This window comes from Ovis canadensis, chromosome 24, assembly GCF_042477335.2.
Source record: "Ovis canadensis isolate MfBH-ARS-UI-01 breed Bighorn chromosome 24, ARS-UI_OviCan_v2, whole genome shotgun sequence".
NCBI lineage: Eukaryota > Metazoa > Chordata > Mammalia > Artiodactyla > Bovidae > Ovis > Ovis canadensis.
The window spans coordinates 49,193,352-49,220,460 of record NC_091268.1 but is presented as its reverse complement, the minus strand read 5'-3'; the positions used below and the strand labels follow the sequence as shown (position 1 = coordinate 49,220,460).

The 27,109-nt window shown below is 47.2% G+C and overlaps 1 protein-coding gene and 1 long non-coding RNA gene across 3 annotated transcripts in view; one reads left to right on the top strand and one right to left on the bottom strand.

The window, feature by feature from the left end:
* LOC138429493 (uncharacterized) overlaps nucleotides 1–27,109 on the bottom strand; it is a 46,847-nt gene that overhangs the window by 9,433 nt on the left and 10,305 nt on the right. The window contains exons 2-4 of one of the 2 annotated variants that reach the window (XR_011252819.1): nucleotides 22,591–22,705; nucleotides 10,006–10,081; nucleotides 7,396–9,114 (exon numbers count right to left, since the gene is read on the bottom strand). This is a non-coding gene — a long non-coding RNA (uncharacterized lncRNA). Of the gene's footprint in view, nucleotides 1–7,395; nucleotides 9,115–10,005; nucleotides 10,082–22,590; nucleotides 22,706–27,109 lie in introns of those variants that run through there. The other variant, XR_011252818.1, reaches the window with a different exon arrangement.
* On the top strand, nucleotides 10,252–14,886 carry CCL26 (C-C motif chemokine ligand 26). The gene is made up of 3 exons (XM_069571096.1): nucleotides 10,252–10,566; nucleotides 10,667–10,781; nucleotides 14,614–14,886. The coding sequence occupies exons 1-3, from the start codon at nucleotides 10,494–10,496 to the stop codon at nucleotides 14,708–14,710; spliced, it is 285 nt and encodes a 94-aa protein (XP_069427197.1). The 5' UTR covers nucleotides 10,252–10,493; the 3' UTR covers nucleotides 14,711–14,886.

Below are 27,109 nucleotides of genomic sequence, written 5' to 3'. Positions count from 1 at the left end.
TTGTGAAATCAATGGGTTCCAGGCTCTGTGCTGAAGGCTTGTGAAGACAAACAAGGAGGCTTCTTACTTGTCTTCCGCATCCTGCTTGTCCCTCCCCAGTACACCCTCCTTACAACAGCCAGGGGGTTCTTTATAAATCTAATCTTATACACCGCTTTAAATTCCTTAATGTCTCCCCATTGTGTTTAGGATAAAGAAGAAAATGTTAGGAATTCCCTAGCAGTCAAGTGGTTAGGACTCTGCACTCTCACTGCTGAAGGGCAGGGTTCAATCCCTGACCCGTGGTCAGGGAACTAACATCCTGCAAGTCATGTGGCGCAGCCAAAAAAAAGAAGAAAATGCTTGACCCATGCTCTACACAGAAGGCAACAGAGCAGAGTCAGAGGAAATTTACCATGAGGCCTGTCACTTTCAGGATCCCTTCCAAGCCCTGAACCTCATTTGGTAGCTTTGCATCTAAAAAAAAAAAAAGAAGAACAAAAGGGCCACCAAATGTGTAAGCGTTCAGTCAATTCAGTCACTCAGTTGTATTAGACTCTGTGACCCCATGGACTGCAGCACACCAAGCTTCCCTGTCCATCACCAACTGCTGAAGCTTGCTCAAAATCATATCCATTGAGTCAGTGATGCCATCCTACCATCTCATCCCCTGTCATCCCCTTCTCCTCCTGCCTTCAATCTTTCACAGCATCAGGGTCTTTTCCTTTTTTTTTTTTTTTTTTTTTTAAGTGAAGTCAGTCAGTCATGTCCGACTCTTTGTGACCCCATGGACTGTAGCCTACCAGGCTCCTCCCTCCATGGGATTCTGGAGTGGGTTGCCATTTCCTTCTCCAGGGGATCTTCCCGACCCAGGGATCAAACCCAGGTCTCCTGCATTCCAGGCAGACACTTTAACCTCTGAGCCACCAGGGAAGCCCTAGGGTCTTTTCCAATGAGTCAGTTCTTCACATCAGGTGGCCACAGTAAAGGAGCTTCAGCTTCAGCATCAGTGCTTCCAATGAATATTCAGGATTGATTTCCTTTAGGATGGACTGGTTGGATCTCCTTGCAGTCCAAGGGACTCTGAAGAGTCTTCTCCAACACCACAGTTCAAAAACATCAATTCTTCGGCACTCAGCTTTCTCTATAGACCAACTCTCACATCCATACATGACTGCTGGAAAAACCATAGACTTTTCTGACTCCCTAGCCTCATTCACATTCCCTTAGTCTACACTCTTAACGCTCCCTGTGCTTCCCCATCCAGGTAGAATTAATAATCCATTGCAGGACTTCCTTGGTGGTCCAGTGGTTAAGAATCTGCTTTGCAATGCAGGGGACAAAAGTTCAATCCCTGGGCTGGGAAGGTTCCACGTGCTTCAGGACAGCTAAGCCTCAGGGCAACTAAGCCCACGCACCACAACTACTGAAGCCCGCTCGCCCTGGAGCCCAGTGCCCTGCAGCGAGAGAGCCATTGCAGTGAGAAGCTTGCGCACTGCAATGAGAGAGTAGCCCATGAACAGCAACGAAGACCAAGCACAGCTAAAAATCAATTAATTAAAAAATAAGCAACTGAGTGATTGCTTTCTGTTCAATATCTAGTCCCTCCACTAGAATATACACTCTCTGATAGCAAGGACTGCGTGTCTTGTGTTGACTAAAAAGATGCATGACGTGAGAGCTGGGAGTTAAGTTTGATTGGGGGCAAAATGCAGGCCGGGAGACAGTGTCTCAGATAGCTCTGGGAGACTGCTCCAAAGATGCAGTGGGGGAAGGTCAATATATAAGATATTGGTGAAGGGGGAGTTCAGTAGAATCAAGTGCTTACTTTAGAAAAGGTTTTGTGCCAGTGATGAGGATCTGATGTCATCATTTAGTGACTTAGTGCTCTTCTAGATATGAAGAGGTGAAAGGATTGGAATCATGAAATCAATTCCTGAAAATATGTAACTATCTGTTAGATAGTTCTAAGGAACAGGAAAGACGGGTTCCACCAGCTTCCCTTTTCATACCGTTCATGGGGTTCTCAAGGCAAGAAGACTGAAGTGGTTTGCCATTCCTTTCTCAGAAGTGAAGTGAAGTAGCTCAGTCGTGTCCGACTCTTTACGACCCCATGGACTTAGCCTACCAGGCTATTCTGTCCATGGGATTTTCCAGGCAAGAGTACTGGAGTGGGTTGCCATTTCCTTCTCCAGAGGATCTTCTCGACCCAGGGATCAAACTCGGGTCTCCCGCATTGTAGGCAGACACTTTACCATCTCAGCACAAGAATTACACAAAAAAGATCTTCATGACCCAGATAACCACAATGGTGTGATCACTCACCTAGAGCCAGACATCCTGGAATGCAAAGTCAAGTGGGCCTTAGGAAGCATCACTGTGAACAAAGCTAGTGGAGGTGATAGAATTCCAATTGAGCTATCTCAGATCCTAAAAGATGATGCTGTGAAAGTGCTGCACTCAATATGCCAGCAAATTTGGAAAACTCAGCAGTGGCCACAGGACTGGAAAAGGTCAGTTTTCATTCCAATCCCCAAGAAAGGCAATGACAAAGAATGTTCAACTACCCCACAATTGCACTCATCTCACTCGATAGCAAAGTAATGCTCAAAATTCTCCAAGCCAGGCTTCAACAGTACATGAACTGTGAACTTCCAGATGTTCAAGTTGGACTTAGAAAAAGCAGAGGAACCAGAAATCAAATTGCCAACATCTGCTGGATTATCAAAGAAGCACGAGAGTTCCAGAAAAACATCTGCTTCTGCTTTATTGACGATGCCAAGGACTTTGACTGTGTGGATAACAACAAACTGTGGAAAATTCTTAAACAGGTGGGAATACCAGACCGCCTGACCTGCCTCCTAAGAAATCTGTATGCAGGTCAAGAAGGAACAATTAGAACTGGGCATGGAACAACAGCCTGTTTCCAAACTGCGAAAGGAGTACGTCAAGGCTGTATATTGTCACCGTGCTTATTTAATTTATATGCAGAGTACGTCATGAGAAACACTGGGCTGGAGGAAGCACAAGCTGGAATCAAGATTGTTGGGAGAAATATCAATAACCTCAGATATGCAGATGACACCACCCTTATGGCAGAAAGTGAAGAAGAACTAAAGAGCCTCTTGATGAAAGTGAAAGAGGAGAGGGGAAAAGTTGGCTTAAAACTCAACTAAAAAACTTAAAACTTAAAACTCAACTCAACTATAAAACTAAGATCATGGCATCTGGTCCCATCACTTCATGGCAAATAGAAGGGCAAATAATGGAAACAGTGAGAGACTTTATTTTGGGGGGCTCCAAAATCACTGCAGATGATGACTGCAACCATGAAATTAAAAGATGCTTACTCCTTGGAAGAAAAGCTATGACCAACCTGCTGCTGCTGCTGCTAAGTCGCTTCAGTAGTGTCCGACTCTGTGCGACCCCATAGACGGCAGCCTACCAGGCTCCCCCGTCCCTGGGATTCTCCAGGCAAGAACACTGGAGTGGGTTGCCATTTCCTTCTCCAACCTAGTCAGCATATTAAAAAGCAGAGACATTACTTTGCCAGCAAAAGTCCATCTAGTCAAAGCTACGGCTTTTCCAGTAGTCATGTATGGATGTGAGAGCTGGACTATAGTCCAAGAAAGCTGAGCACTGAAGAATTGATGTTTTTGAACTGTGGTGTTGGAGAAGACTCTTGAGAGTCCCTTGGACTGCAAGGAGATCCAACCAGTCCATCCTAAAGGAAATCAGTCCTGAATATTCATTGGAAGCACTGATGCTGAAGCTGAAGCTCCAATATTTGGCCACCTGATGTGAAAAACTAACTCATTGGAACAGACCCTGATGCTAGGAAAGACTGAAGGCAGGAGGAGAAGGGGATGACAAGGGATGAGATGGTAGGATGGCATCACTGACTCAGTGGACACAAATTTGAGCAAGCTCCGGGAGTTGGTGATGGACAGAGTGCTGCAGTCCATGGGGTCACAAAGAGTCACACACGACTGAGTGACTGAACTGAACTGAACTGAACCAGTTTCCCTGGAGCACAGAGTGCCTCATTCTCCGGTCTGAAGTCCCCTCAGGGGGTGTCAAGGTCCACAGCTGCAATAGCACAGGATTCAGTCTCTGCAGAGGCAGATGGCAAACATCCTTGCTACTGTTTAGTCACTGGCAGAGGCTCTTGGCAAGTGCCAATGTGTAGTTGACACTTGTTTACCTCTGGATCTCAGCACCTAGCACTGTGCAAAGAGCATGAAAAAAAATAAATGTTGAATGAGTGAGTCAGTGAAGAAAGAATTTACTCTCCAGGAAGGAAGGTAGATAGATAAGCTGGTGAGTCTGAGAAGAGATGATGGTGCTGTCTGTGGTTCAGTGCTGCACAATGTTTTCTGGGAACCAGGGGAGAGCTTGGAAGGGAGGATGGAGGAAAGGTTTTGTGAGCTGGTGACATAGGTCATAGGTACAGAGAGGGTGAAGTCTCTGCAGAGGCAGCACAGGGCGCAGTGTCTCTAGCAGAAAGATATGTGGTTGTACCCGTGAGTCCACACATAGCAGGTACTGGGGGTGCTCAGCCCACCTCCCTTCACACCCAGCCTCCTATTTTCATTGCTCCTTCCATCTCCCATCTGAATGCACCTGAGGTGATTTACCTGAGGGCTCCCTCCAGGCCCACGTGCCCCCAGCCAGTGGTGATGGGAGGTGGAAGATGAAAGCTGCAGCTTCCTGGCCCTCAGTCGCAAGGACTCAGATTCTTGTTCAGAGGTCTGACGGAGCCATTGCCCTCAGTGGGAACATGCTTATTAAGCTGCCCGTTCATTATTGGCTGCCTTCCCATCTCTGTCTCACTCCTCCACACCCCTGATGCTATTTCCTTCGATCTTTACCTAAATATGTTGTTTGCACTCAAATTCAAGTCTCAGGGTCTGCCTCTGGGAAAACCCAACCTGGGGAAAAAATACAAGGAAGAGGAGAGAAGCCCTCACAGAAGCATGAGGCCGTGTTATGTAACTCAGGCTGCTGTAAGGAAATACCACAGGCTTGGGGGCTTAAACAATAGACATTTTCATTTTCTCGTGATTCGGGAAGCGGGGACTCCAAGGTGTCAGCAGGATTGGTTGTTCCAGGGCCTCTGTCCTCGGCTGGTAGGTGACCATCTCCTCCTGGTGTCCTCCGACCATCTTGTCTCTGTGCACACACATCCCTGGTGTCTCCTCCTCTTCTTTTTTAAAAACAATTTTATTTACTTAATTTTATTTTTGACTGCATGGGGTCTTCACTGCTGTTCACAGGCTTTCTCTAGTTGTGGTGAGCGGAGACCACGCTTCTTTGCGGCCCTCAGGCTTCTCATTGTGATGGTTTCTCTTGTTGTGGAGCACAGGCTCTAGACCTGTAGGTTCAGCACTTGTGGTGTGTGGGTTTAGTTGCTCTGCAGCACGTGGAATCTTCTTGGACCAGGGATGGAACCCATGTCCCCCGCATTAGCAGGTGGACTCTTATCCATTGGGTCACCAAGGAAGTCCTCCTCCTCCTCTTATAAGGACACTAATCCTATTGGATCAGGGCCCCACCCTTATGACCTCATTTGACCTTAACTACCTCTTTGAAGATGCTTATCCCCAAATATAGTTACACTGGGGAGTAGGGCTTCAACATATGAATATGAGGGGAATAAAATTAAGTCCATAAAGAGGGGAGTTGGGAAAAAGCAACTCAGCTAAGGAAAGTTGGGCTTAGAGATGCAGGTCAGTTGTTGAAGCTCAGTGCCCAAGATGACAGCACAGTAGGTCTGATTCCAAAAGAGTGTCCATAGCAATGGAAATGCAGATTTGACAGTTCATAACTTGGGAACCACACAGGATAGGGGTTCTGAGATACCCCTATATATGTGCTGGGAGCCCAGCTGGCAGGTTGGAGGGGAGGGGGCAGGGGCTTCAGCCATAGGGAAGGGTCTGGGAGGAACAGTGGGATCCCGGGCCACCAGCCATGGACTGACATTAAGGACATACTCAAGGCCCTGGCCAGATGGGCCTACTACACAAGTGCCAAGAAGAGGTTTCAGCAGAAGTCTATTTACAGACATGCTCCCTGTCTTTAGAGACCCAAACGCCTCACCGATACATAATTATTAACCATAAGAGGGGAAAGTTGATAATTTGGACTGCCTTGAAATTTGGAATTTATATTCATTCAGTTCAGTTCAGTTCAGTTCAGTTCAGTCGCTCAGTCATGTCCGACTCTTTGCAACCCCATGAATCGCAGCACCCCAGGCCTCACTGTCCATCACCAACTCCCAGAGTTCACTCAGACTCACATCCATCAAGTCAGTGATGCCATCCAGCCATCTCATCCTGTGTCGGTCCCTTCTCCTCCTGCCCCCCGTCCCTCCCAGCATTGGAAGACACCAATAAGGGAGTGAAAAAGCAAGAGATTTTTGCAATACACCTAGAATGGCTGAACTGCAGCCCTGCCCCAAATTCATGTCCACTCAGAACCTCAAAATGAGGCCTTATCTGAAAATACGGATTTTGCAGATATAATTATTTAAGCTAGGAAGAGGTCTTCACTTGGACTCTGGGGGTGCTCCAGATCCAGGAATTACAGCAGCCGTGACAAACTCTGGAGAGCAAGTAGGAACCTGGACGTTGAAGTTGGGCATGACGCTTAATATAGACTCTGCCAGGTTGAGGAGAGGCAGGACTTGGAAGAAGGAGGTAGAAACAGTGCGAACACACGTGACCTGAACCAGACTTGTAGACATACCGGAGGAAGGAGAGAGCTGATGGATTGCAAGAGTGGAACATGTGAAACAGCGAGCTAGTGGGAAGCTGTTATGTAACACAGGGAGTTCAGCCCGATGCTTTGCGATGACCTAGAGAGGGATGGGAGGAGAAAGCAGTGGCCCCCCACTCCAGTACTCCTGCCTGGAAAATCCCATGGATGGAGGAGCCTGGAAGGCTGCAGTCCATGGGGTCGCCAAGAGTTGGACACGACTGAGTGACTTCACTTTCACTTTTCACTTTCATGTATTGGAGAAGGAAATGGCAACCCACTCCAGTGTTCTTGCCTGGAGAATCTCAGGGACAGGGGAGCCCGATGGGCTGCCTGCTATGGGGTCGCACAGAGTCGGACACGACTGAAGCGACTTAGCAGCAGCAGCAGAGAGGGATGGGAGGGAGATTCAAGAGGCAGGGGGCATATGTATACTTAATGGCTGATTCACACTGTTGTATGGCAGAAAGCAACACAACACTGTAAAGCAATTATCCTCCAATTAAAAAATTAAAATACAAAAACAAAACAAATTAAAAAAAAATGTGTGGGCTGATGTGACAGCCAGCCAGCACTTTTCCCTAAAATGAGAAAAACATTCTCAGTACTAAAGGAGGAGGAGGAGAGCAGGGAAATGAGAGGTCATGACACCAATAAAAATTAACTGCAGAGGGATGTGTTTTAGTCACCATTTCCTTTCCCTTGATTAATTTATCAGATCATGCTTATTGAAATATAATACACACATCCTACGGATACAGCTCAGTGAATTTTCACAAGGATAAAAGGGTCCTCTAGCACACAGATCAAGGAATAGAGCATGTACCAGTCCCCCAGGCCCCCAGCTTGGCCCTTCCTTCCTTCCAGTCACTATGCCCAAGGCGTAACCCTATTCTGATTTTAACTGGAAGGGGTTAGTTTTGCTTATTTGGTACTTTACATACAAGGAACCCCATGATGTTTCTCGTTCATGTCTGGCTTCTTTTCCTCAACACTGGTCATCAGATACTTTTCCACATGTGGTGGTTTAGTCCCTCGGTCGTGTCGGACTCTGCGGCCCCATGGTCTGTACCCCACCAGGCTCCTCTGTCCATGAGATTCCCCAGGCAAGACGACTGGAGTCGGTTGCCATTTCCTTCTCCAGGGGATCTTCCCAACGCAGGGATCAAACATGCATCTCCCGAATTGCAGGTGGATTCTTCACCACTGAGCCACCAGCGCTCATTGGTTATGTGTAATTCTCGTTGTTGTGTGGTATTATATTACATTCATAAACCATGATTCATTTCCATTCCCTGTTGATGGATACTTTTCATACTTTCCAGCTTGAGGCTATTACAAGCAATGTCTTTAGGTGCGTGGATGTACACATCTCTGATGGATATACACCCAGGAATAGAATCTGTGAATGTTCATTTTTAGCAAATACTGCCAAGAATTTCCACTCTCACTGGCAACACGTGAGTTTCCAGTGCCCCATATTCTCATATTGAGTGTATTCCATCTTTTTCATTTTAGTCATTCTGATAAGGGTGTGAGTAATAGCCCATTCTCATTCTAGGTTGTTTGTATTTCTGAGAGTCCCTTGGACTGCAAGGAGATCCAACCAGTCCATTCTGAAGGAGATCAACCCTGGGATTTCCTTGGAAGGAATGATGCTAAAGCTGAAACTCCAGTACTTTGGCCACCTCATGCAAAGAGTTGACTCATTGGAAAAGACTCTGATGATGGGAAGGATTGGGGGCAGGAGAAGGGGACGACAGAGGATGAGATGGCTGGATGGCATCACTGACTTGATGGACATGAGTCTGAGTGAACTCTGGGAGATGGTGATGGACAGGGAGGCCTGGCGTGCTGCGATTCATGGGGTCGCAAAGAGTCGGACACGACTGAGCGACTGAACTGAACTGAACTGAATGACTCAAACAGCCCCTTTTCCTTTGCCATTAGGGTTTCCTCTTTTATAAAGTTTCCGTCACTTTTTTCTCTTGGGTTCATTGGTTTTCTCTTGTATCTTCCTTGTTGACTTTTAGTGTTCCTTAGAAATTCCGAGTTCTAGACCTTACAGCTACAAGTTGCATTTGTTTCTCAGGGCTTCTGGAACAAATTATCACAAACCATATGGCTGAAAACAAAAGAAATTAGGTTCTGGAGGCTAGAAGTTCAAAGTCAAGGTGTCAAGAGGGTCATACATCCCCCTGAAATTTCCAGAGGGGAATCTCTCCGTGTTTTTATCTTTTGGAAGATCCTGGGTGTTCCTGGGCTTGGAATGGCATCATTCCAATTTTTGCCTGCGTCTTCACATGGCCTTTTTCCCTGTGTGTCTCTCTACCTCTTCATATGGAACTTCTTAACAGGATCCCAATCATTGATTTAGAGCTGAAAGGGGAAAAAGAACCTTGGTTTTCTGTCTACTCAGTGAAACGCTGTACTCTGCATACTTTACTTCTGATGAAGATGTGGGACGGTTTTCCTCACACCCAGCAATTCTCAGACACCAGCTGAGTACCCTACAATTTATGCAGTTCTGACTCTGTCTACCTGGAGATTGTTTCAGATCCCATAGGCTAAGGGTTCAGTCCCACGAGATGGCACCCACACTTCAGACACCCATTGCAAGCCCAGGCTACCACCTTGTAACTGGACAAGACCCTGGGAGGTCTTCCCAAGACAGACCCATCCCACCTCCATCCTTCGTCTGCCTCTTTTTAATTACTGTTATTTATTTTTGGCTGCCTTGGGGCTTCCTTGCTGCTCGGGCTTTTCTATATTGGCGGTGGGTGGGTCTGCTCTCTGGCTGTGGGGGTGTGGGCTTCTCGTTGCGGTGGCTTCTCTTGCTGTGGAGCGCAGGCTCTAGAGCTCGCCGGCTTCCGTAGTTGCAGCTCGTGATCCCAGTAGCTGCGGTTCCTGGGCTCACAAGCACAGGCTCGGTAGTTGTGGTCCATGGGCTTAGCTGCCCCACAACATGTGGAATCTTCCAGAAGCAGGGATCGAACCCATGTCCCCTGCATTGGCAGGCAGATTCTTAACCACTGGACCACAAGGGAAGTGCTATTTGGGGATGCTTATAGAGGCTTTACTGTGCAGGCATAATTCATTAAATCACTGGCCACTGGGGATTATTTCAACATTCCAGATGGTTGTGATGTTCTAACAGACTTTGAGACCCTCTAAACTGGATGAGATACCCCTAAGTGGCCCCCTCAAGCAGCTCTGGCACATCACCTATGAGGTGATGTGCAGCACTGGGGTGCTAGGAAGGGCACATACCTGGAGCATCATTCTTGAACATCCGTTGTGTAATCACACTGCTCTACGCTCCTCTCCTGAGACTGTCCAAATGTCCCTGAGAACAATCAACACTTCAGAAACCATGAAAGCTTTGGCCAAGAACCAGACATCTATCTGGAACAATCATTGATTTATAAAAGCAATTGAGGTCAATTCACCAGAATTCTTATTTCATTTCCTCTGTTTTTGCTTCTAAAATAATCCAGTGTTGACTCAAACCATTCCACTGGCTGAGAGAGGTTCATGGTGTCCTGGCTCCTCCCCTCCCATGATACCTCCTGACTTTCCAGTCTCCTTTTCACAGATATAAGGTTGCTTCCCACTGAAGGGTCAAAAGAGCTGCTTTTGTGCTCAACCATAAAATTCTCTGGAACTACCTCCAGGGTTGGCTCAGCCCCATAAAAGAGGGTTCCTGACAAGACAGAGGAATTAAAAAGAAGGCTCTGAAGGACCCAGCTTGCACCACGATGAAGAACTTCCCTTTGGCTTCCCTTCTTTTCCTGGTTCTTATCCTGAGTGTCGATCTCGGAGCTGCCACACGTACGGAGCTGCCCCACTCCCTTCCCAGGCTGACCAGGGATGGAAGCAAAGGGCCAGCTCCAAGATCCTTCTTCTCTCTGTTTTTTTTTTTTCCTCTAAGGTGGCAGTGATGTGGCCAAGTTCTGCTGTTTCCAATACAGCCAAAAAACCCTTCCCTGGAAGCAGGTGCATAGTTATGAATTCACCAGGAACAGCTGCTCCCTGAAGGCTGTGATGTGAGTATTTCTCCTTTGGGTTTTTTTGGGGTCCCTTACCAGTTATGTAGTTCGAAAGGTGCTGAGCAGACCACACCCCCCACCCCAGGGCCAGGATGAACCTCAGGCTGGAAACCTGGTCAGTCGGTTATTGCTTAACCTCGGGCATTAACAAGCATGACCCTGAGCTTGGTTTCCTGACTTGCAGACCATGATCCAGGGATCTGCCAGGCACTGTGCTAAGTGCTGGGTATAAAAGAATAAACAGCTCTTATAGACCCAGGTGGCACTAGTTGTAAAGAACCACCTGCCAATGAAGAAGAATGTGGGTTTGATCCCTGGGTTGGGAAGATCCCCTGGAGGAGGGCACGGCAACCCACTCCAGTATTCTTGCCTGGAGAATCCCCGTGGACAGAGGAGACTAGAGAGCTACCGTCCAGAGGGTCCCATGACTGAAGCAACCTAGCATGCTTGCATAGATCTTACATCTAGCATCAGAAAGAGGGCATTAAAAGACACTTGCACAAAATAGGTCATCTCAGTTGTATGAGTGCTTGAAAAGGGCAGCAGGAGGGAGCATGTCATCGGAGAGGAGGTAAAACTTTATCTCTACCCTCCTTGGGGCTCTGGCTGAGCCTGAGAATTAAATGGACATAAAACAGATTAACAGCAGGAAAGCATACAGATTGTTTCATGCACATGGATCCCCACAGGAAGATGAAGACCCAAGGAAGCAGCAATATCTACATGCTTTTGTCCAAAGCCTACATGCTTTCGAACAAAGAGGGAATTGTGGAAAAGTAATTAAAATATATGGGGGTGAAGAAAGCTAAAGACTGATAAGAGTTATCTTAATAATGTTTGTTTGTACAGAGTTTTCTTGGCCTTGACTATCTCTGACGTTAAGAATAATTTTTCCTCCAGGTACAAGGAGGACATTTTTCACATGGGAGTTTTATCTCCTGCTTTCAGGAGGCAAAGGGGAGGTCAGAATGCCCTTCTTGCACTTGCTGGTGTTTGGGTTTTTCTGTTTCATTTCTTGGGGTTTTTTGTTTTTCGAGCTTTTTAGTGTCTTTAGCTCAAAATAATCCTTTTGTCAAAGTGGCATATTTGGGGGCAGCATATTTGAGTACCCTTCATCATAGTCACAGGAGGACCTCACTTAGCATTAGGAGGCTTTACTGGAGGAGATGACATTTACACTGAGAACCCCCGAGGGTAAGTGGGAGCAGACCAGGTGAAGGGGGCTGGCAGGAGCGTGGTGGATGGGGGAAGGGTGAACATATTTCTGAAAAGGCAGACAGGTGGACAAGAGGCAGGTCATGCCAAGCTCAGCAGCAGCAGGAGAGATGACATATACCGGGAAGGGCCCCTGGAAGGACTAAATGAGGTTAGTATATGCAAAGCGCATAGCTGAGCTGAATACTGAATGAATTCTGAATACTGAATACTGAATTCATACTGAATGCTGAGCCTGCATTCAGTAAACGTTCTGCAAATGGAAGTGATGCTAAGTTGCCTCAGTTGTGCCCAACTCTTGGTGACCCCACGGACTGTAGCCCGCCAGGCTCCTCTGTCCATGGGATTCTTCAGGCAAGAATACTGGAGTGGGTAATGGAAGCGATCTTTAAGTGTAAATACACAAGTAGGGGCGGTCACTGCTCTCCAGGACTTGGGGTTCCTCTCCAGGACGTGGGGTTCCTGAGCATGAGAGAATGTGCAGAAAGGTAGACGACAGGCTCCAAGGACAAACCCAAATATTGTCACAGTTAAGGGCAGGCAAGAGGCACCCCAGTGCCCAGCTATGCACGGGGTGCTCCTGGGCTCAGGATGCCCACCCTGGGTCTTCTCCTTCGTGTCTTGATTGACTTTTTGGAGCTTTAGAGACATTAATGCTTAACCAACAGCTGGCAAAAAGCCCCAAGCTAAGCTCAAAGCAGCGGCTCTGTCACAAGTTTTATGACCTTGGACACAAGTCATTTGTTTTAAAAGGAAGGTGAGGGGTCTAGATCAGCCATCTGTTGCTGCATAACAAATCACTCAAAGTCTAGTGGCTTAATCCAACAGTGATAATCTTATCTCTCATGGTTTCCCTGGGTCAGGAATTCCAGAAGGGCTCAGCTGCGAGGCTCTGGCTTGACATCTCTTATGTGGTTATGGACAGATGGTGGCTTCCCTGGTGGCTCACCAGTAAAGAATCCACCTGCAATGCAGGAGCCACGTGCAGGAGACGTGGGTTCCATCCCTGGGTCAGGAAGATCCCCTGGAGAAGGAAATGGCAACCCACCCCAGTATTCTTGCCTGGAAAATTCCATGGACAGAGGAGACTGGCAGGCTGTGGTCCACGGGGTCACAGAAGAGCTGGATACAACCTAGCAACTCAACAACAGCAGACTGACGGTGCTGGAGCTGGATCAGCTCGGGGGGCTGCAGGCATCTCTCCGCCTCCAGGGCATCTTTGTGTGATCTCTGTTGGGCTAGTTTGGGCCTCCCCATGGAGTGGTGACCTGGGGTGGCAGGACTCCTTACAAGGAGGTCCAAAGCTCCTGTATGAGTGCTCAGTGAACCAGGCAGAAATTCTACAACCTTCTATGACCTAGCTGCCAAGTCACATAGCATCACTTCTGCCATTCCTATTGGTCAACCAGTCCCCTAAGACTGGCCTAAATTCAAGGGGAGGAGACATAGACCCCCATTTCTTAATGGGAACAATGTCAAATGGATGTTTGAACATCCATGAAGCCCTTTTTCTCCCTTATTTTCCCATCCTTCGGGCTCTTCTCCCTTGCACGTACCAGGGCAGGAACCCCAGTGAGTACACGGTGCTCCAGCTTAGAGCAGCCTTAGGCTCTTGTCGCTTCTGAATGCTCTCAAGGAGCAATGGCTGAAAACAATTCAGGGACATCAACTACAACCCCCAGTCTTTTTTTTTTTTTTTCATATTTATTTATCTGGCTGCTCCAGTTTTTATTTGCAGCATGTGGGATCTAGTTCCCTGACCAGGGACTGAACCCAGTCCCCCCTGCATGGGGAGTGCAGAGTCTTAGACCCTGGACCACCAGGGAAGTCCCTCAACCCCCAGTCTTAAGGAGCTCATGGTGCAGTAAGGAACATGGGAATCTTCTCCACATGAACGGCTGTGGCAAACAACCCGCAATAACGTGATTAAGAACTAAGGGGCACCAGCATATGAGGTTCCTTTGTGCAGTGATGCAAATCTTCTAAAATTGATTGTGGTGATGGCTGTATCATCTGCAGATAAATGAAAACCCCTGAATCCTAATTATACACTTTAAGTGGGCCAATTATACGGTGTGTGAATTATATCCCAATAAAGCTGTTATATTAAAACAGAAGAATTTCAAGGCATGGTGCAGGTTGCCTGCTTCAGACCAGAGCTGCTGGAACATGTTTCCTGACAAACGTGGGCCAAGAAGCGTGGCTTCCAGTGGAAAACAAGCTAGGGGAGAGGAGGGAGGGCGGGGCCGGAAGAGGGAGCTGGGAGGCTTCCCTGGTGGGTCCAGTGGTTAAGAATGTGCCTGCCAATGCAGGGGAAATGGGTTCGATCCCTAGTCCGGGGACTAAGATCCCACAGGTCTCGGGGCAGCTGAGAGCCCGTGCCCTGGAGCCTGAGCTGGAGCCGGAACACCACAACTAGAGAGGGGCCCACAGCTGCAATAGCCTCGACCCAATGCAGCCAGAAGGAAGGAGGAGGGAACAGCGACGGGGGTACAGCAGAGGGGGTGCGATCAGGAGATCATCTGGGTCAGGGCGGGGGGGCTGCCCCTCAACTCCATCCTTTTCCAGGAGGCCAAAGTTCTTAGTATTGACTCTCAGCATCTCTCTTCCACAGATTCACCACCAGGAGAGGCCGGAAAGTGTGTGCCCAGCCGAAGGAAGCATGGGTGCAAAGATACATTTCAAAACTCAGAGCCCAGCAACAACTGTGACCTGACCGCTGAATTTTCGGTCCAAGACTCCTGGATCCGGCTCTGCACGTGGCTCTGCTGTCCTTTGATGGAGCCTGAAAAACTTCTCCAACCGAAGGCTCCACGGGTCTGGTAGGGTGGAGAGGAGAGTTTTCAACCAGTCTTGTTTTTAATAAAGATTTGATTTGCTCAATAAACATTCTTATTCAATTAAAAACAATTTTCTTCAAAGAAAATGAAGGAGTCAATATTTGCAGCTGACTACCTGGCCAGTCCCGAGTCCCTGATTGGACCATGGTTTTGAATTCTGCGTTATGTTTTTGTTTGCAGGGGGGGGAAAAAAAGCAGGGATGATGTTAATATATTTTGGCAAAATGCCCATGAACTGTTTTAACACTATATAGAGAGATAAGTTTATGTTATATGGAAAATTAAACTGTACAATACCTCATGGCCTGTTTTGGCAGGATAAATGAAGTACCTCCATATTGGGCAGGGTTTTCTCATAAGGTATTAATAAGCTTCCCTGGTGGCTCAGCAGTAAAGCATCTGCCTGCCAATGCAGGAGATGTGGGTTCGATCCCTGGGTAGGGAAGATCCCCTGGAGAGGGAAATGGCTATCCACTCCAGTATTCTTGCCTGGGCGATCCCCCGGACAGAGGAGCCTGGTAGGCTGTAGTCCACCGGGGTCACAAAAGAATCGAACATGACTGAGAGACTAACATTTTCACTTCATATAGCATAAACAACCTAAAAAAAAATTTTACAGATTCACGGGAAGTTGCAAAAATAATACAGAGAAGTCAGGTATACCCTTTAACCCAGTGTTCCCCGACAGTCACATCTTACACAATTATGGTAAAATAGCACAACCAGGAAATCGACAGTGGTGTAAACGTCTGTCTGAATCTGTCGTTCTATCACGTTCGAGATTCCTGAAGCCACTCAACAACCAAGAGCCAAACCTATTCTGTCACCACAAAGATCTTACGAGTGTTTTCTCTTCAGTCACGTCTCCCTTCCCCCACCATCCTTAACCCCTAGCAACTCCTAATCTGTCCCCCTTCAAAATGTCATTTCAAGAATGTTATACACACAGAATCGTATCAAACGTGAACTTCTGAGGTTTTTTTTTTAACTTCACATAACGCCCTTGAAATACATCCAAGTTGTTGTGGGTTTCCACACTTTATTCTTTTTTTTAACCAATGACTAGTATTTCATGGAGTGATGCACTGCGGTTCATTTAAACTACCCTCTCATAGGTTTTTAGTTTGAGGTTACTACAGATAAAGCTCATAAGAACAATCACGTACCCACAAAGGTTTTTACATGGACACAGGTTTTCATTTCTCTGAAATAAACGCCCAGGCGTGCAATTAATTGCTGGGTCATAAAATAAATGTATGTTTAGTTTTTTAAAGAAACTGCCAAGGGTCTTCTCTGGTGGCCCAGTGGGTAAGACTCTGAGCGTTCACTGAAGGGGGCACAAGTATGATCCCTGGTCCACTGGTTGGGAAACTAAGATCCTGCATGCCTCCCAGTGCAGAGAAAAGAAACTGCCATGCTAATTTCAGAGGGACTGTCGTTTTCACCTTCCACCAATACTAAGGATCCAGTTTTCCGTGCATCTGAGCTAGCATTTGGTGTTATCACTTACTTTTAATATTAGCTGTTCCAAAGTTAACTCACTAATGAGTGTGCGCTGTTGTTTAGTCACTAAGTCATGTCTGATTCTTTTGCGACCCCATGGACTGTAGCTTGCCAGTCTCCTCTGTCCATGGAATTTTCTAGGAAATAATATTAGAGTGAGGGGCTTCCCTGGTGGCTCAAAGGGTAAAGAACCTGCCTGCAATGCAGGAGAACAGAGTTCAATCCCTGGGCAGGGAAGATCCCCTGGAGGAGGGCATGGCAATCCACTCCAGTATTCTTGCCTGGAGAATTCCATGGACAAAGGAGCCTGGTGGGCTATGGTGCATGCGGTTACAAAGAGTCAGACACGACTAAAGCCACTTAGCACAATATTAGAGTGAGTTGACATTTCCTCCTCCAGGGGATCTTCCCAATCCAGGGATCAAACCCGCGTCGCTTGTGTCTCCTGCCTTAGCAAGCTGATTCTTTACCACTGCACCACGTGGGAAGCCAAGGCATCTTACTGGGGTCAGCTATGTGATGTGGATATCACTGCAATATCTTTTCACGTGCCTATCTGCCATCCGCATATCCTCTTTGGTGAACTATCTCTCATGTTTTTTCTCTACTTTCTAACTAGAGTGTTTGTTTTTTCACTGTTGAGCCACCAGATATGAGGCCTTTGTCAGAGATGTGGCTTGCAAATACTTTTTATCTGTAAGTTGTCTTTTCATCTTCTTAACAGCTTCTTTCATGGAGTTAAAGATCTAATTTTGATGGAGTTTAGGTTAATTCACCCACCATAAAATTCGCCATTGAGAAGCGTACAATTCGTTGATTCCTTTGTACTTTCACACGGTACTGCAACTATCATCACTGCTAACTCCAGAATACTTTCGTCACCGCCAAAAGAAACCCCATCCCTGTTAGTGTCCACTCCCTAACCGCCCTAGCAACCCCTTCTCCCAATTCTCTTCCATCTGAGTTTTGCTTTATGGCTCAGAATAGGTAGTGTTCCTTGCTGTATGTTTCTCAGGCATTTGAAAGGAATGTGGATTTTGCTATGGCTGGTGGGTGGAGTCCCTTATAAACATCAATTAGGTCCTACTGGTTGATGGTGTTGTTGAATTCTTCTGTATCTTTGCCGATTTCCCGAATAGTTGTTCTATCGGTTTTTGAGACAGGGGTGGATTTGTCTATTTCTCCAGTCATTCCTATCAGTTTTTGCTTCATATGTTTGGCAGCTCTGTTACTTGGTACATACATTTTGCAGAACTGCTGTTTAGGACTGCTACACCTTCTTGGTGGATTGGCTTCTTCATTATCATATAATGCTGCTCTCTGTCCCTGGTAATTTTTCCGCCCTGAAGTCTACTTTATCTGATGTCAAATATAGTTCAGTTCAGTTCAGTCACTCAGTCGTGTCCGACTCTTTGCAACCCCACGAATCGCAGCACGCCAGGCCTCCCTGTCCATCACCATCTCCCGGAGTTCACTCAGACTCGCGTCCATCGAGTCCGTGATGCCATCCAGCCATCTCATCCTCTCTGGTCCCCTTCTCCTCCTGCCCCTAATCCCTCCCAGCATCAGAGTCTTTTCCAATGAGTCATCTCTTCGCACGAGGTGGCCAAAGTACTGGAGTTTCAGCTTGAGCATCATTCCTTCCAAAGAAATCCCAGGGCTGATCTCCTTCAGAATGGACTGGTTGGATCTCCTTGCAGTCCAAGGGACTCTCAAGAGTCTTCTCCAACACCACAGTTCAAAAGCATCAATTCTTCGGCGCTCAGCCTTCTTCACAGTCCAACTCTCACATCCATACATGACTACTGGAAAAACCATAGCCTTGACCAGACGGACCTTAGTCAGCAAAGTAATGTCTCTGCTTTTGAATATGCTATCTAGGTTGGTCATAACTTTTCTTCCAAGGAGTAAGTGTCTTTTAATTTCATGGCTGCAGTCACCATCTGCACTGATTTTATAGGCCTGGCTGCTATCTTTTGATTAATATTTGCATGCTATATCTTTTCCCCATCCCTTTACTTTTAACATGCCAGTATTATTACATTTGAATTGAATTTCCTATAGACAGTATATATTTTGGTTATTAAACAAACATCTATTCTCGGGAGTTCCCTGGACTCAGTGCTTTCATCGCCATGGGCTAGGTTCAATGTATGGTCCGAGTGCTAAGATCTGGAAAACCACGTGGTGCAGCAAAAAAAAAAAATTTTATTCTGCCCAATCTTTGTCTTTTGACTGGTACATGTAATCCATTTATAGTAGGGAGTGATATCTAATTACCTGGGTGGGGATGAAAGTCTTGGCTTGGCCTTAAAAAAATGGCTAAAGGAAGTTGTTTAAACAGAAAGGAAAAGGTAAAAGAAGGATCTTGGAAATGTGTGAGTCACAGTAGATGTAAAAATGCGCATTCCATAAGGCTTGGGCTTCCCTGGTGGCTCAGAATCCGCCTGCAATACAGGAGACCTGGATTCAGTCCCTGGGTTGGGAAGATCCACTAGAGAAGCAAAGAGCTACCCACTCCAGTAGGCTTGCCCGGAGAATTCCACAGACAGAGGAGCCTGGCGGGCTACAGTCCATGAGATTGCAAAGAGTCAGACACAACTGAAGTGACTTAGCACACACTCACACACATAGCAATATGTACCAGCTAGGAGCAGACTGTCTGGGAGATCCGCACACCACAAGAAAAAATGTCGGCAGGATGGCAGTCTATAAGACACCATCTGCAAATAACGTTCAAGATCTCATGCGAGAAGTGACACGCCAACAAATAAGCATGGTGCAATTTGTCTTGTACCATGAGATAAGAATTGTCAGAATAACCAACATTTATATCATGACTTTGGGGCTTCCCTGGTGGCTCAGATGGTAAAGCATCTGCCTGCAATGCAGGAGACCTGGGTTTGAGCCCTGGGTCGGGAAGATCCTCTGGAGAAGGGAATGGCAACCCACTCTAATATTCTTGCTTGGAGAATTCCATGGACAGACAAGCCTGGGGAGCTACAGTCCATGGGGTTACAAAAAGTCGAACACAACTGAGTGACTAACACACACATATTTTGACTTAGTGTGAAGGAAGCACGTGCTGCTGGAAGTCCCGTCTTCTTAACTTAGCATCCCAGGTCTTCCATGATGTTTTAGATTTACTTTCACTGGAAACAGGCCTTGAGATTTAAAAAAATCTGAGTGTAGGACTTCCCTGGCGGTCCAGTGATCAGGAATCCGCCTGGCAGTGGGAGGGACACGAGTTTGAACCCTGGTCTGGGAAGAGGCCGCGGGGCGACTGGGCCAGTCCACAACTGCTGAGCCTGCGCTCCAGAATCTGAGCGCTTCAACAGGAGAAGCCACCGCGACGAGAAGCCCGAGCACGGCAACCGGAGAACGTCTGAGCACAGCAGCAAAGACCCAGTGCAGCCGGAAAGAAAACCTGAGTGTATCTAATATATTTTGGAAGTGATCAGAGGAGATACCAGTAAGAAATGGGGAAGCGAGACAGGAAAGGGAAGGCAAAGAATAAGGGTGTATTATTAGGCAAGTTGTCACTCTGGGCAACTGAGCTTAGTCTTGTTGGGGACCTCTGGGAGGCAATGATTGAACAGCAGGTGTCTCAGAGTTAACACGACACAAGGGGAAGAGAGCAAGGCTGTTTATAAACCAATTCCAGTCTGTCAGAGGCTAATAGACGCTGGCATCCAGGAGGCATACACATCCTATCTGCTGTGTATGAAGCCACAGTGGGCCATCAGAGAGAGCCCTCAAAGAGATGCAGATGCTGGCGGGCTGGGATACCAAGGTGAGACCTGAGGGCTTATGCGCAGGGCAGTGACAGCGTTAGCTTCACTGGGCCAGGCTGCAGCCTACTTTCCCAGCTGACTTACCTAAGCAAACACACTGGGCCACTCGGTGCTTTCCTGAATATCGTGAGACAATCCCTAGCTCACTTCAGGCCAACAAGTGGTCGTTTCCTCCATCTCCTGAAAGCTATTTCCTCCACCAGAACATCCCTTCTCCCGTTCCAGGCTCTCCCTGCCAAAATTCTATCTGCCAAACAAGATCCCCTCAAATGTCAAAATGCTTCTTCCATTTGCTGAGAACATTGAGGTTTTCCATGAGCTCTTGGTGATTTTGCTCCATGCCCCCGAACAGTGTATGCTCACTTCATTGTGTCTGACTCTTCCCAATCTCATGGACTGTAGCCCACCAGGCTCCTCTGTCCATGAGATTTTCCTGGCAAGAATACTGAAGGGAGTTGCCACGCTCTCCTCCAGGGGATCTTCCCGACCCAGGGATCGAACCCGTGTCTCCTGCATTGCAGGCAGATTCTTTACTGCTGAGCCACCTGAGAAGCCCCTTCCCAAACAGTTAGCAGACCCTTTGTGCCTTGGGAGGATGCTGGCATCTTTTGTTCATTTTCTATGGTACTCCTTGACAATTGTAACTTTTTCTAAAGATGTTTTTTGATGTAGGCCATTTTTAAAGTCTTTATTGAATTTGTTACAAAATTGCTTCTGTTTTATGTTTTGGATTTTTTGACCACAAGGTTTGTGGGATCTTAGCTCCCCAACCAGGAATCAAATCCGCACCCCCTGCACTGGAAGGTGAAGTCTTAACCACTGGACCGCTGGCAATGTCCCTACAGTTGTAATATATTTACTGATGTTCTTGGATTTCTACCAGACTGTAGGCTCCTGGAGGTCAGGAGTTAGGTCTAAATATCTTTGCAGAAATGAAGGATTTCTAAAAACACTTGTGAAAGTGAAGTCGCTCAGTCGTGTCCGACTCTTTGCGACCCGTGGACTGTTGCCCACCAAGCTCCTCCGTCCATGGGATTCTCCAGGCAAGAATACTGGAGTGGATTGCCATTTCCTTCTCCAGGGGATCTTCCAGACCCAGGGATCGAACCCAGGTCTCCCACATTGCAGGCAGACGCTTTAACCTCTGCACCACCAGGGAAGTCCTTAAATATGAGAATACAGTTTCTCAGAAAACCTCCTATAGAGACACAGAACTTCAGATCCAAGTACTAACATCAAAGATTTCAAGGGAGGAAAGGAAGCCAGGTTGAAAGAAGAAGGGGGTGGAGGCGGGAGGGGGGCGGCGAAAGGGGTGGCGTTACAGACGTCTCCTGCCATCTACAGATACCCAGGCGTTATGGGACTTTTCCCTGGGCCTCCAGAGAAGGGAGGACTGGAACTCGGCCCTACCAGAAATCAGACCAGACCAGAACCAGAATTCGAGTTCTCTGCCAAGAGGAGGTGATCAGTCTCCAATCCTCAGCTCAGGCTGAGGGCCCTTCAACCAGATTCCTGCGTCCAGGACCGGGGACTAGAAAAACAAAGAAGGATAGGAAGGGTTAAGGAGAGGAAAGAGAGAGGGAAGGGGAGAGAGGTCAGTAAAGTCTCTTGTTCCTTACTGGTCGGGGCACTCTAGCCAGTTGTCCACATCAGGAGGAGACCAGGGACAAAAGGGTCCCAGTTGCGGCCGCTGGGTCTGGTCCATTGGCAGGCAAGCTGGCCCCTGAGTACCCCGAGTGGTCAGGATGTCAGTCTCAGCGAAAAAGAGTCCCCGCCAGAGTCGCTATTTGTTGCAGGAAGAGGGACTCCTTCCAGGGCCCGAAACTTGTCCGAGGAGACACATGTGCTGACAAAGCAAGAGATTTTATTGGGAAAGGGCACCCGGGTGGAGAGCAGTAGGGTAAGGAAACCCAGGAGAACTGCTTCATTTGTGGACCATGCCAAAATGCTCCCAGACCTTCTTTGCCCAGGCTCCAGTAAGAGTGGTATATGTACACGCAAGCCTGCAAGACCAAGGTCATGTTGATGGGTCTAGTAGAAAGACAGGGTTTTGTGGAATTTCCCGGCGGTCAGGGGTTAGGACTCCCCATGCTTTCACTACTGAGGGCTTGTCTTCAGTCTCTGGTGGGGGAACTAAGTTGATCCCACAAGCATCGCGTTCATTGCTCAGTCGTGTCTGATTCTTTGCGACCCCATGGACTGCAGCCCGCCAGGCTCCTCTGTCCATGGGATTTCCCGGGCAAGAATACTGGAATGGGTTGCCTGCCATTCCCTTTTCCAGGGGATCTTCCTGACCCAGGGATTGAACCGCGGTCTCCAGTTTTGCAGGCAGATTCTTTAGGGTCTGAGCCATCAGGGAACCCCAAATACAAGAAAGGAAGGGGAACCCCCCGCCCACACACACTTTTGTCTGTAGTTCCCCCCATCTACCAGCAGATGGCAACCGTCACTTACCATCTGTCAAGGACTCTTGGTCCCTCTCCCTGGACGAGGGGACAATTTGCAGAGAAGTCCATTCTCTGAGTCTTTACTGAAGATCTACCTGAGATCCTGGATCACATGCAGGCAGCTAAGGAGGAAGGCAGAGGAGAGACAGGAGAAAAAGGAAGACAGTTAAATTTTCAGAGGGTAAAGTTCAGGGATTGAGGGTCTTGGGGAGAGGGGAGCAATGAAATACACACAAAGTAATTAAGACCCCATACAAGATAAAGGGGGGCTTCCCAGGTGGTACTAGTGGTAAAGAACCCACCTGCCAACGTAGGAGACATAAGAGATGTGGGTTCGACCCCTGGGTCAGGAAGCCTCCCTGGTGGAGGGCATCGTAACCCACTCCAGCGTTCTTGTCTGGAGAATCGCATGGACGGAGGAGCCTGGAGAGCTATGGTCCATAGTGTCGCAGAGAGTCTGACATGACTGAACAACTAGCATGCCCAAGATAAGGGACCTGTGTGAGCCTGACTGGAGACATGATCTCCCTGGACTCAGTTTCTTCATTCATAAAATCGGAAGACTGGAATAGATGCTTAAAATGAAGTGAGCACTTGCAGATCTAGCCGTGCACGGCTTTATGAAGAAGACAGGGGCTGGCTGCAGAAAAATGGGCAGGTTTGGTAAGGGAGACACAGTTGCAACATCTTTGTCCATGATGCCCTTGGTTCTTCCCATTCTTTGCACAGCCACTGATTCTCACTCACTCTGGGCTAGACACTCTGCTAGATGCTGGGGACACTGGGTTGGGGGGTGGGGGAGGGATGGCAAATAAAAATGGCAAAGCCTTTCCTAGGAGTTCATGGTCTAGTGGAGAACTGACTATTTACAGTGACATTTGTGCACTGCCTTGAGATAAGAGTTGTCAAGTACCTAACACTGATGTACCTATTGCCTTATCATTTATAAAACATACCTAGAGTATTCCTCAATCTGGCAAGGTGAAGAAGAAGAAAATGATTCCCATTTTCAAGGAAGCAGAGGTGGAGACAAGAGGTGGTAGGGTCAAGGTCACACTTCTGCCAGTAGTGGGGCGTTGTCGGCTAACACCAGTTCCTCCAAATCCACGTCCTGTGGTTTTGTCCACTTCCTCATCCTGCTTACAAAAATATGACCCTGCTGATCAGCTACAGAATTGAAAAATATTGTTCCTCAGAGCAGAGTATCAGAAAAATCCTTTACTCTATACTAATAAGGGAATATTCATTAGAAGGACTGATACTGAAGTTCCAATACTTTGGCCACCTGATGCAAAAAGCTGACTCATTGGAAAAGACCCTCGTGCTGGGAAAGATTGAGGGCAGGAGGAGAAGGGGGAGACAGAGGATAAGATGGTTGGATGGCATCACCAACTCAGCAGACATGAGTTTGAGCAAACTCCGGGAGAGAGTGAAAGACAGGGAAACCTGCCGTGCTGCAGTCCATGGGGCCGCAAAGAGTCAGATATGACTGAAGGACTGCACAGCTCTGGAATAAACAGATCTCTTGGTTCCTCGAGGGAAATCTGGGGCTACTGGGGTAGGACATGCTCCCAAAGCGACTGCCTGGAGCTGGTGTTCTTGCTCTGTCCCACGGTTACTGGCTCTCCAGAGCCCCTCAGACTCATCCCAGGTTGATGGGAATCTCATGAGACACTTGTCCTTCCCTGCTGAGCCCCGGAGGTCAGTAGTGAGTCACTCGGTCTCCAATTCCATTTGGTTAAAAAAGGAGCATACAGACTTCCCTGGAGGTACAGGGGATAGAAATTCACCTGCCAATGCAGGGGACATAGATTCTATTCCTAGTCTGGGATTATCCCACATGATGCTGGGCAAGTAAGCTCATGCCCACAGCTACTGAGCCTGCCACTAGAACACGTGCTCCGCAGCAAGAGAAGCCGCTGCAATGAGAAGCTCACACGACGCAACTAGACAGTCCCGCTGTTTGTGCAACTAGAGACAGCCCGTGTGCGGCCACAGAGACCCAATGCAGCCAAAAATAAAATAAAACACATCATTAAAAAGGAGCATGCTCATGTAGGACCCTGGAGATCCATGTGGTTGATGCCCCCATGGAGATTTCCAGAAAGACTTCTCAGGACCCCTTCAGCTCTGGACCTTTAAATCTCAAAATCCCAAGTTTTATACGTGGTTTGAGCTCAGTCACTCCATCTTTCTGAAAGTTGCTCAGTCGTGTCCGACTCTTTGTAACCCCATTGACTATACAGTCCATGGAGTTGTCCAGGCCAGAATACTGGAGTGGGTAGCCTTTCCCTTCTCCAGGAGATCTTCCCAACTCAGGAATCAAACCCAGGTCTCCTGCATTGCAGGAAAATTCTTTACCAGCTGAACCACAAGGGAACTCCATCTTTCAGTTTAGTTCAGTTCAGTTCAGTCGCTCAGTCATGTCTGACTCTTTGTGACCCCATGAATCGCAGCACGCCAGGCCTCCCTGTCCATTACCAACTCCCAGAGTTCACTCAGATTCACGTCCATCGAGTCAGTGATGCCATCCAGCCATCTTATCCTCTGTAGTCCCCTTCTCATCCTGCCCCCAATCCCTCCCAGCATCAGAGTCTTTTCCAATGAGTCAACTCTTCGTGTGAGGTGGCCAAAATACTGGAGTTTCAGCTTTAGCATCAGTCCTTCCAAAGAACACCCAGGGCTGATCTCCTTCAGAATGGACTGGTTGGATCTCCTTGCAGTCCAAGGGACTCTCAAGAGTCTTCTCCAACACCACAGTTCAAAAGCATCAATTCTTCAGAGCTCAGCTTTCTTCACTGTCCAACTCTTGCATCCATATATGACCACAGGAAAAACCATAGCCTTGACTAAACGGATGTTTGTTAGCAAAGTAATGTCTCTGCTTTTGAATATGCTATCTAGGTTGGTCATAACTTTCCTTCCAAGGAGTAAGCATCTTTTAATTTCATGGCTGCAGTCACCATCTGCAGTGATTTTGGAGCCCAAAAAAATAAACTCTGACAGTTTCCACTGTTTCACCATCTATTTGCCATGAAGTGATGGGACCAGATGCCATGATCTTCGTTTTCTGAATGTTGAGCTTTAAGCCAACTTTTTCACTCTCCTCTTTCACTTTCATCAAGAGGCTTTTTAGTTCCTCTTTACTTTCTGCCATAAGGGTGGTGTCATCTGCATATCTGAAGTTATTGATATTTCTCCCGGCAATCTTGATTCCAGCTTGTGCTTCTTCCAGCCCAGCGTTTCTCATGATGTACTCTGCATATAAGTTAAATAAGCAGAGTGACAATATACAGCCTTGATGTACTCCTTTTCCTATTTAGAACCAGTCTGTTGTGGGCCTTTAATTTCTAATTTAGGTGGTTTTTTTTTTTCATTTATAATAATCCCTTTCATGATTGCTTTTATTCTTTACAACATTGTTAGGAAATTTTTTCCTGTAATTCAGAGATTAAAAAATAATATCTATGGCTCCAACGGACATGAGTTTGAGTAAATTCCAGGAGATGGTGAAGGACAGGGAAGCTGGGCATGCTGCAGTTCACGGGGTCACAAAGAGCTGGACCTGACTTAGCAACTGAACAACAACGGGCTCCAAAAATTTATTAGTAGCTCAAGTGGCAGAGTCTGAATTCAATAACCCATGCCTTCAGCTCCCCTGCAACCTGCCCCGTGGTGCTGTGTGCGTTCTCCAAACACACCCTCCCCTTCCCAGCTCCCGAAATTTCTGCATGTGCTCATCTCTGCTTGCCAAGACCCAGTGTGAACACCAGCTTTCTTCAATCCTGAGAGTGAATTAATCCTACTCTCTGCCATGTCCTGAGCTTTGCAAACTGCAGTGGAAAGAACACAGTAGGGATCGGAATTCCCACCTCTGCCAGTTGTTAGCTGGGTGACTTTGGGCAAGTTTCTTAACCCCTCTGAACCTCTTTCCTCATCTCTAAAGTATACTATTGAGAGATCATTTTCAGAAAAGGCAAAATCATGACTTCATACAGACATGAAAAAGAACACTTGGTAAAGATTTTATTTTACGCATCATGAGGGAACCAGGAAACGGCTGGTTCAAAGGAGAGTCTGAGAAACAGACACCTTTATAGATCAAGAATGTTGAAATGAATCAAATCTGTTTTTTTAGGAAAGTGTGTCCGACATTTGTATGAAGAACAGACTGGGAACACCATCAAAAGCAGGGACGTATCCATGTTCATAACAACATCTTTCACAATGGCCAAAAGGTGGAAATGACCCAGATGGCCATCAACCAATGAATGGATACCCCAGATGTGAAGTATATATACAATAGAATATTATTCAGCCTTAAAAGGAACACAAGCTGCTCCATGCTACATGAGCGAACCTTGAGAACATTATGCCAAAGGAAAGAAGCCAGATACAAAAGGATAAATATTGTATGGGCCCACTTATATGAGGCACCCAGAAGAGGCAAATTCATAGAGATGGAAAGAAGCGTAGAGGTTATTGGGGACCAGGAAGGAGGGTGGTAAGTTATTATTCAGTGGATT

Excerpts from the sequence above, each read along its gene's own strand:
- CCL26 (XM_069571096.1), top strand. The coding sequence starts at position 10,494 with ATGAAGAACTTCCCTTTGGCTTCCCTTCTTTTCCTGGTTCTTATCCTG. Across the intron at positions 10,567-10,666 it reads CGATCTCGGAGCTGCCACAC|GTGGCAGTGATGTGGCCAAG; the intron begins GTACGGAGCTGC and ends TTTTCCTCTAAG. Across the intron at positions 10,782-14,613 it reads TGCTCCCTGAAGGCTGTGAT|ATTCACCACCAGGAGAGGCC; the intron begins GTGAGTATTTCT and ends TCTCTTCCACAG.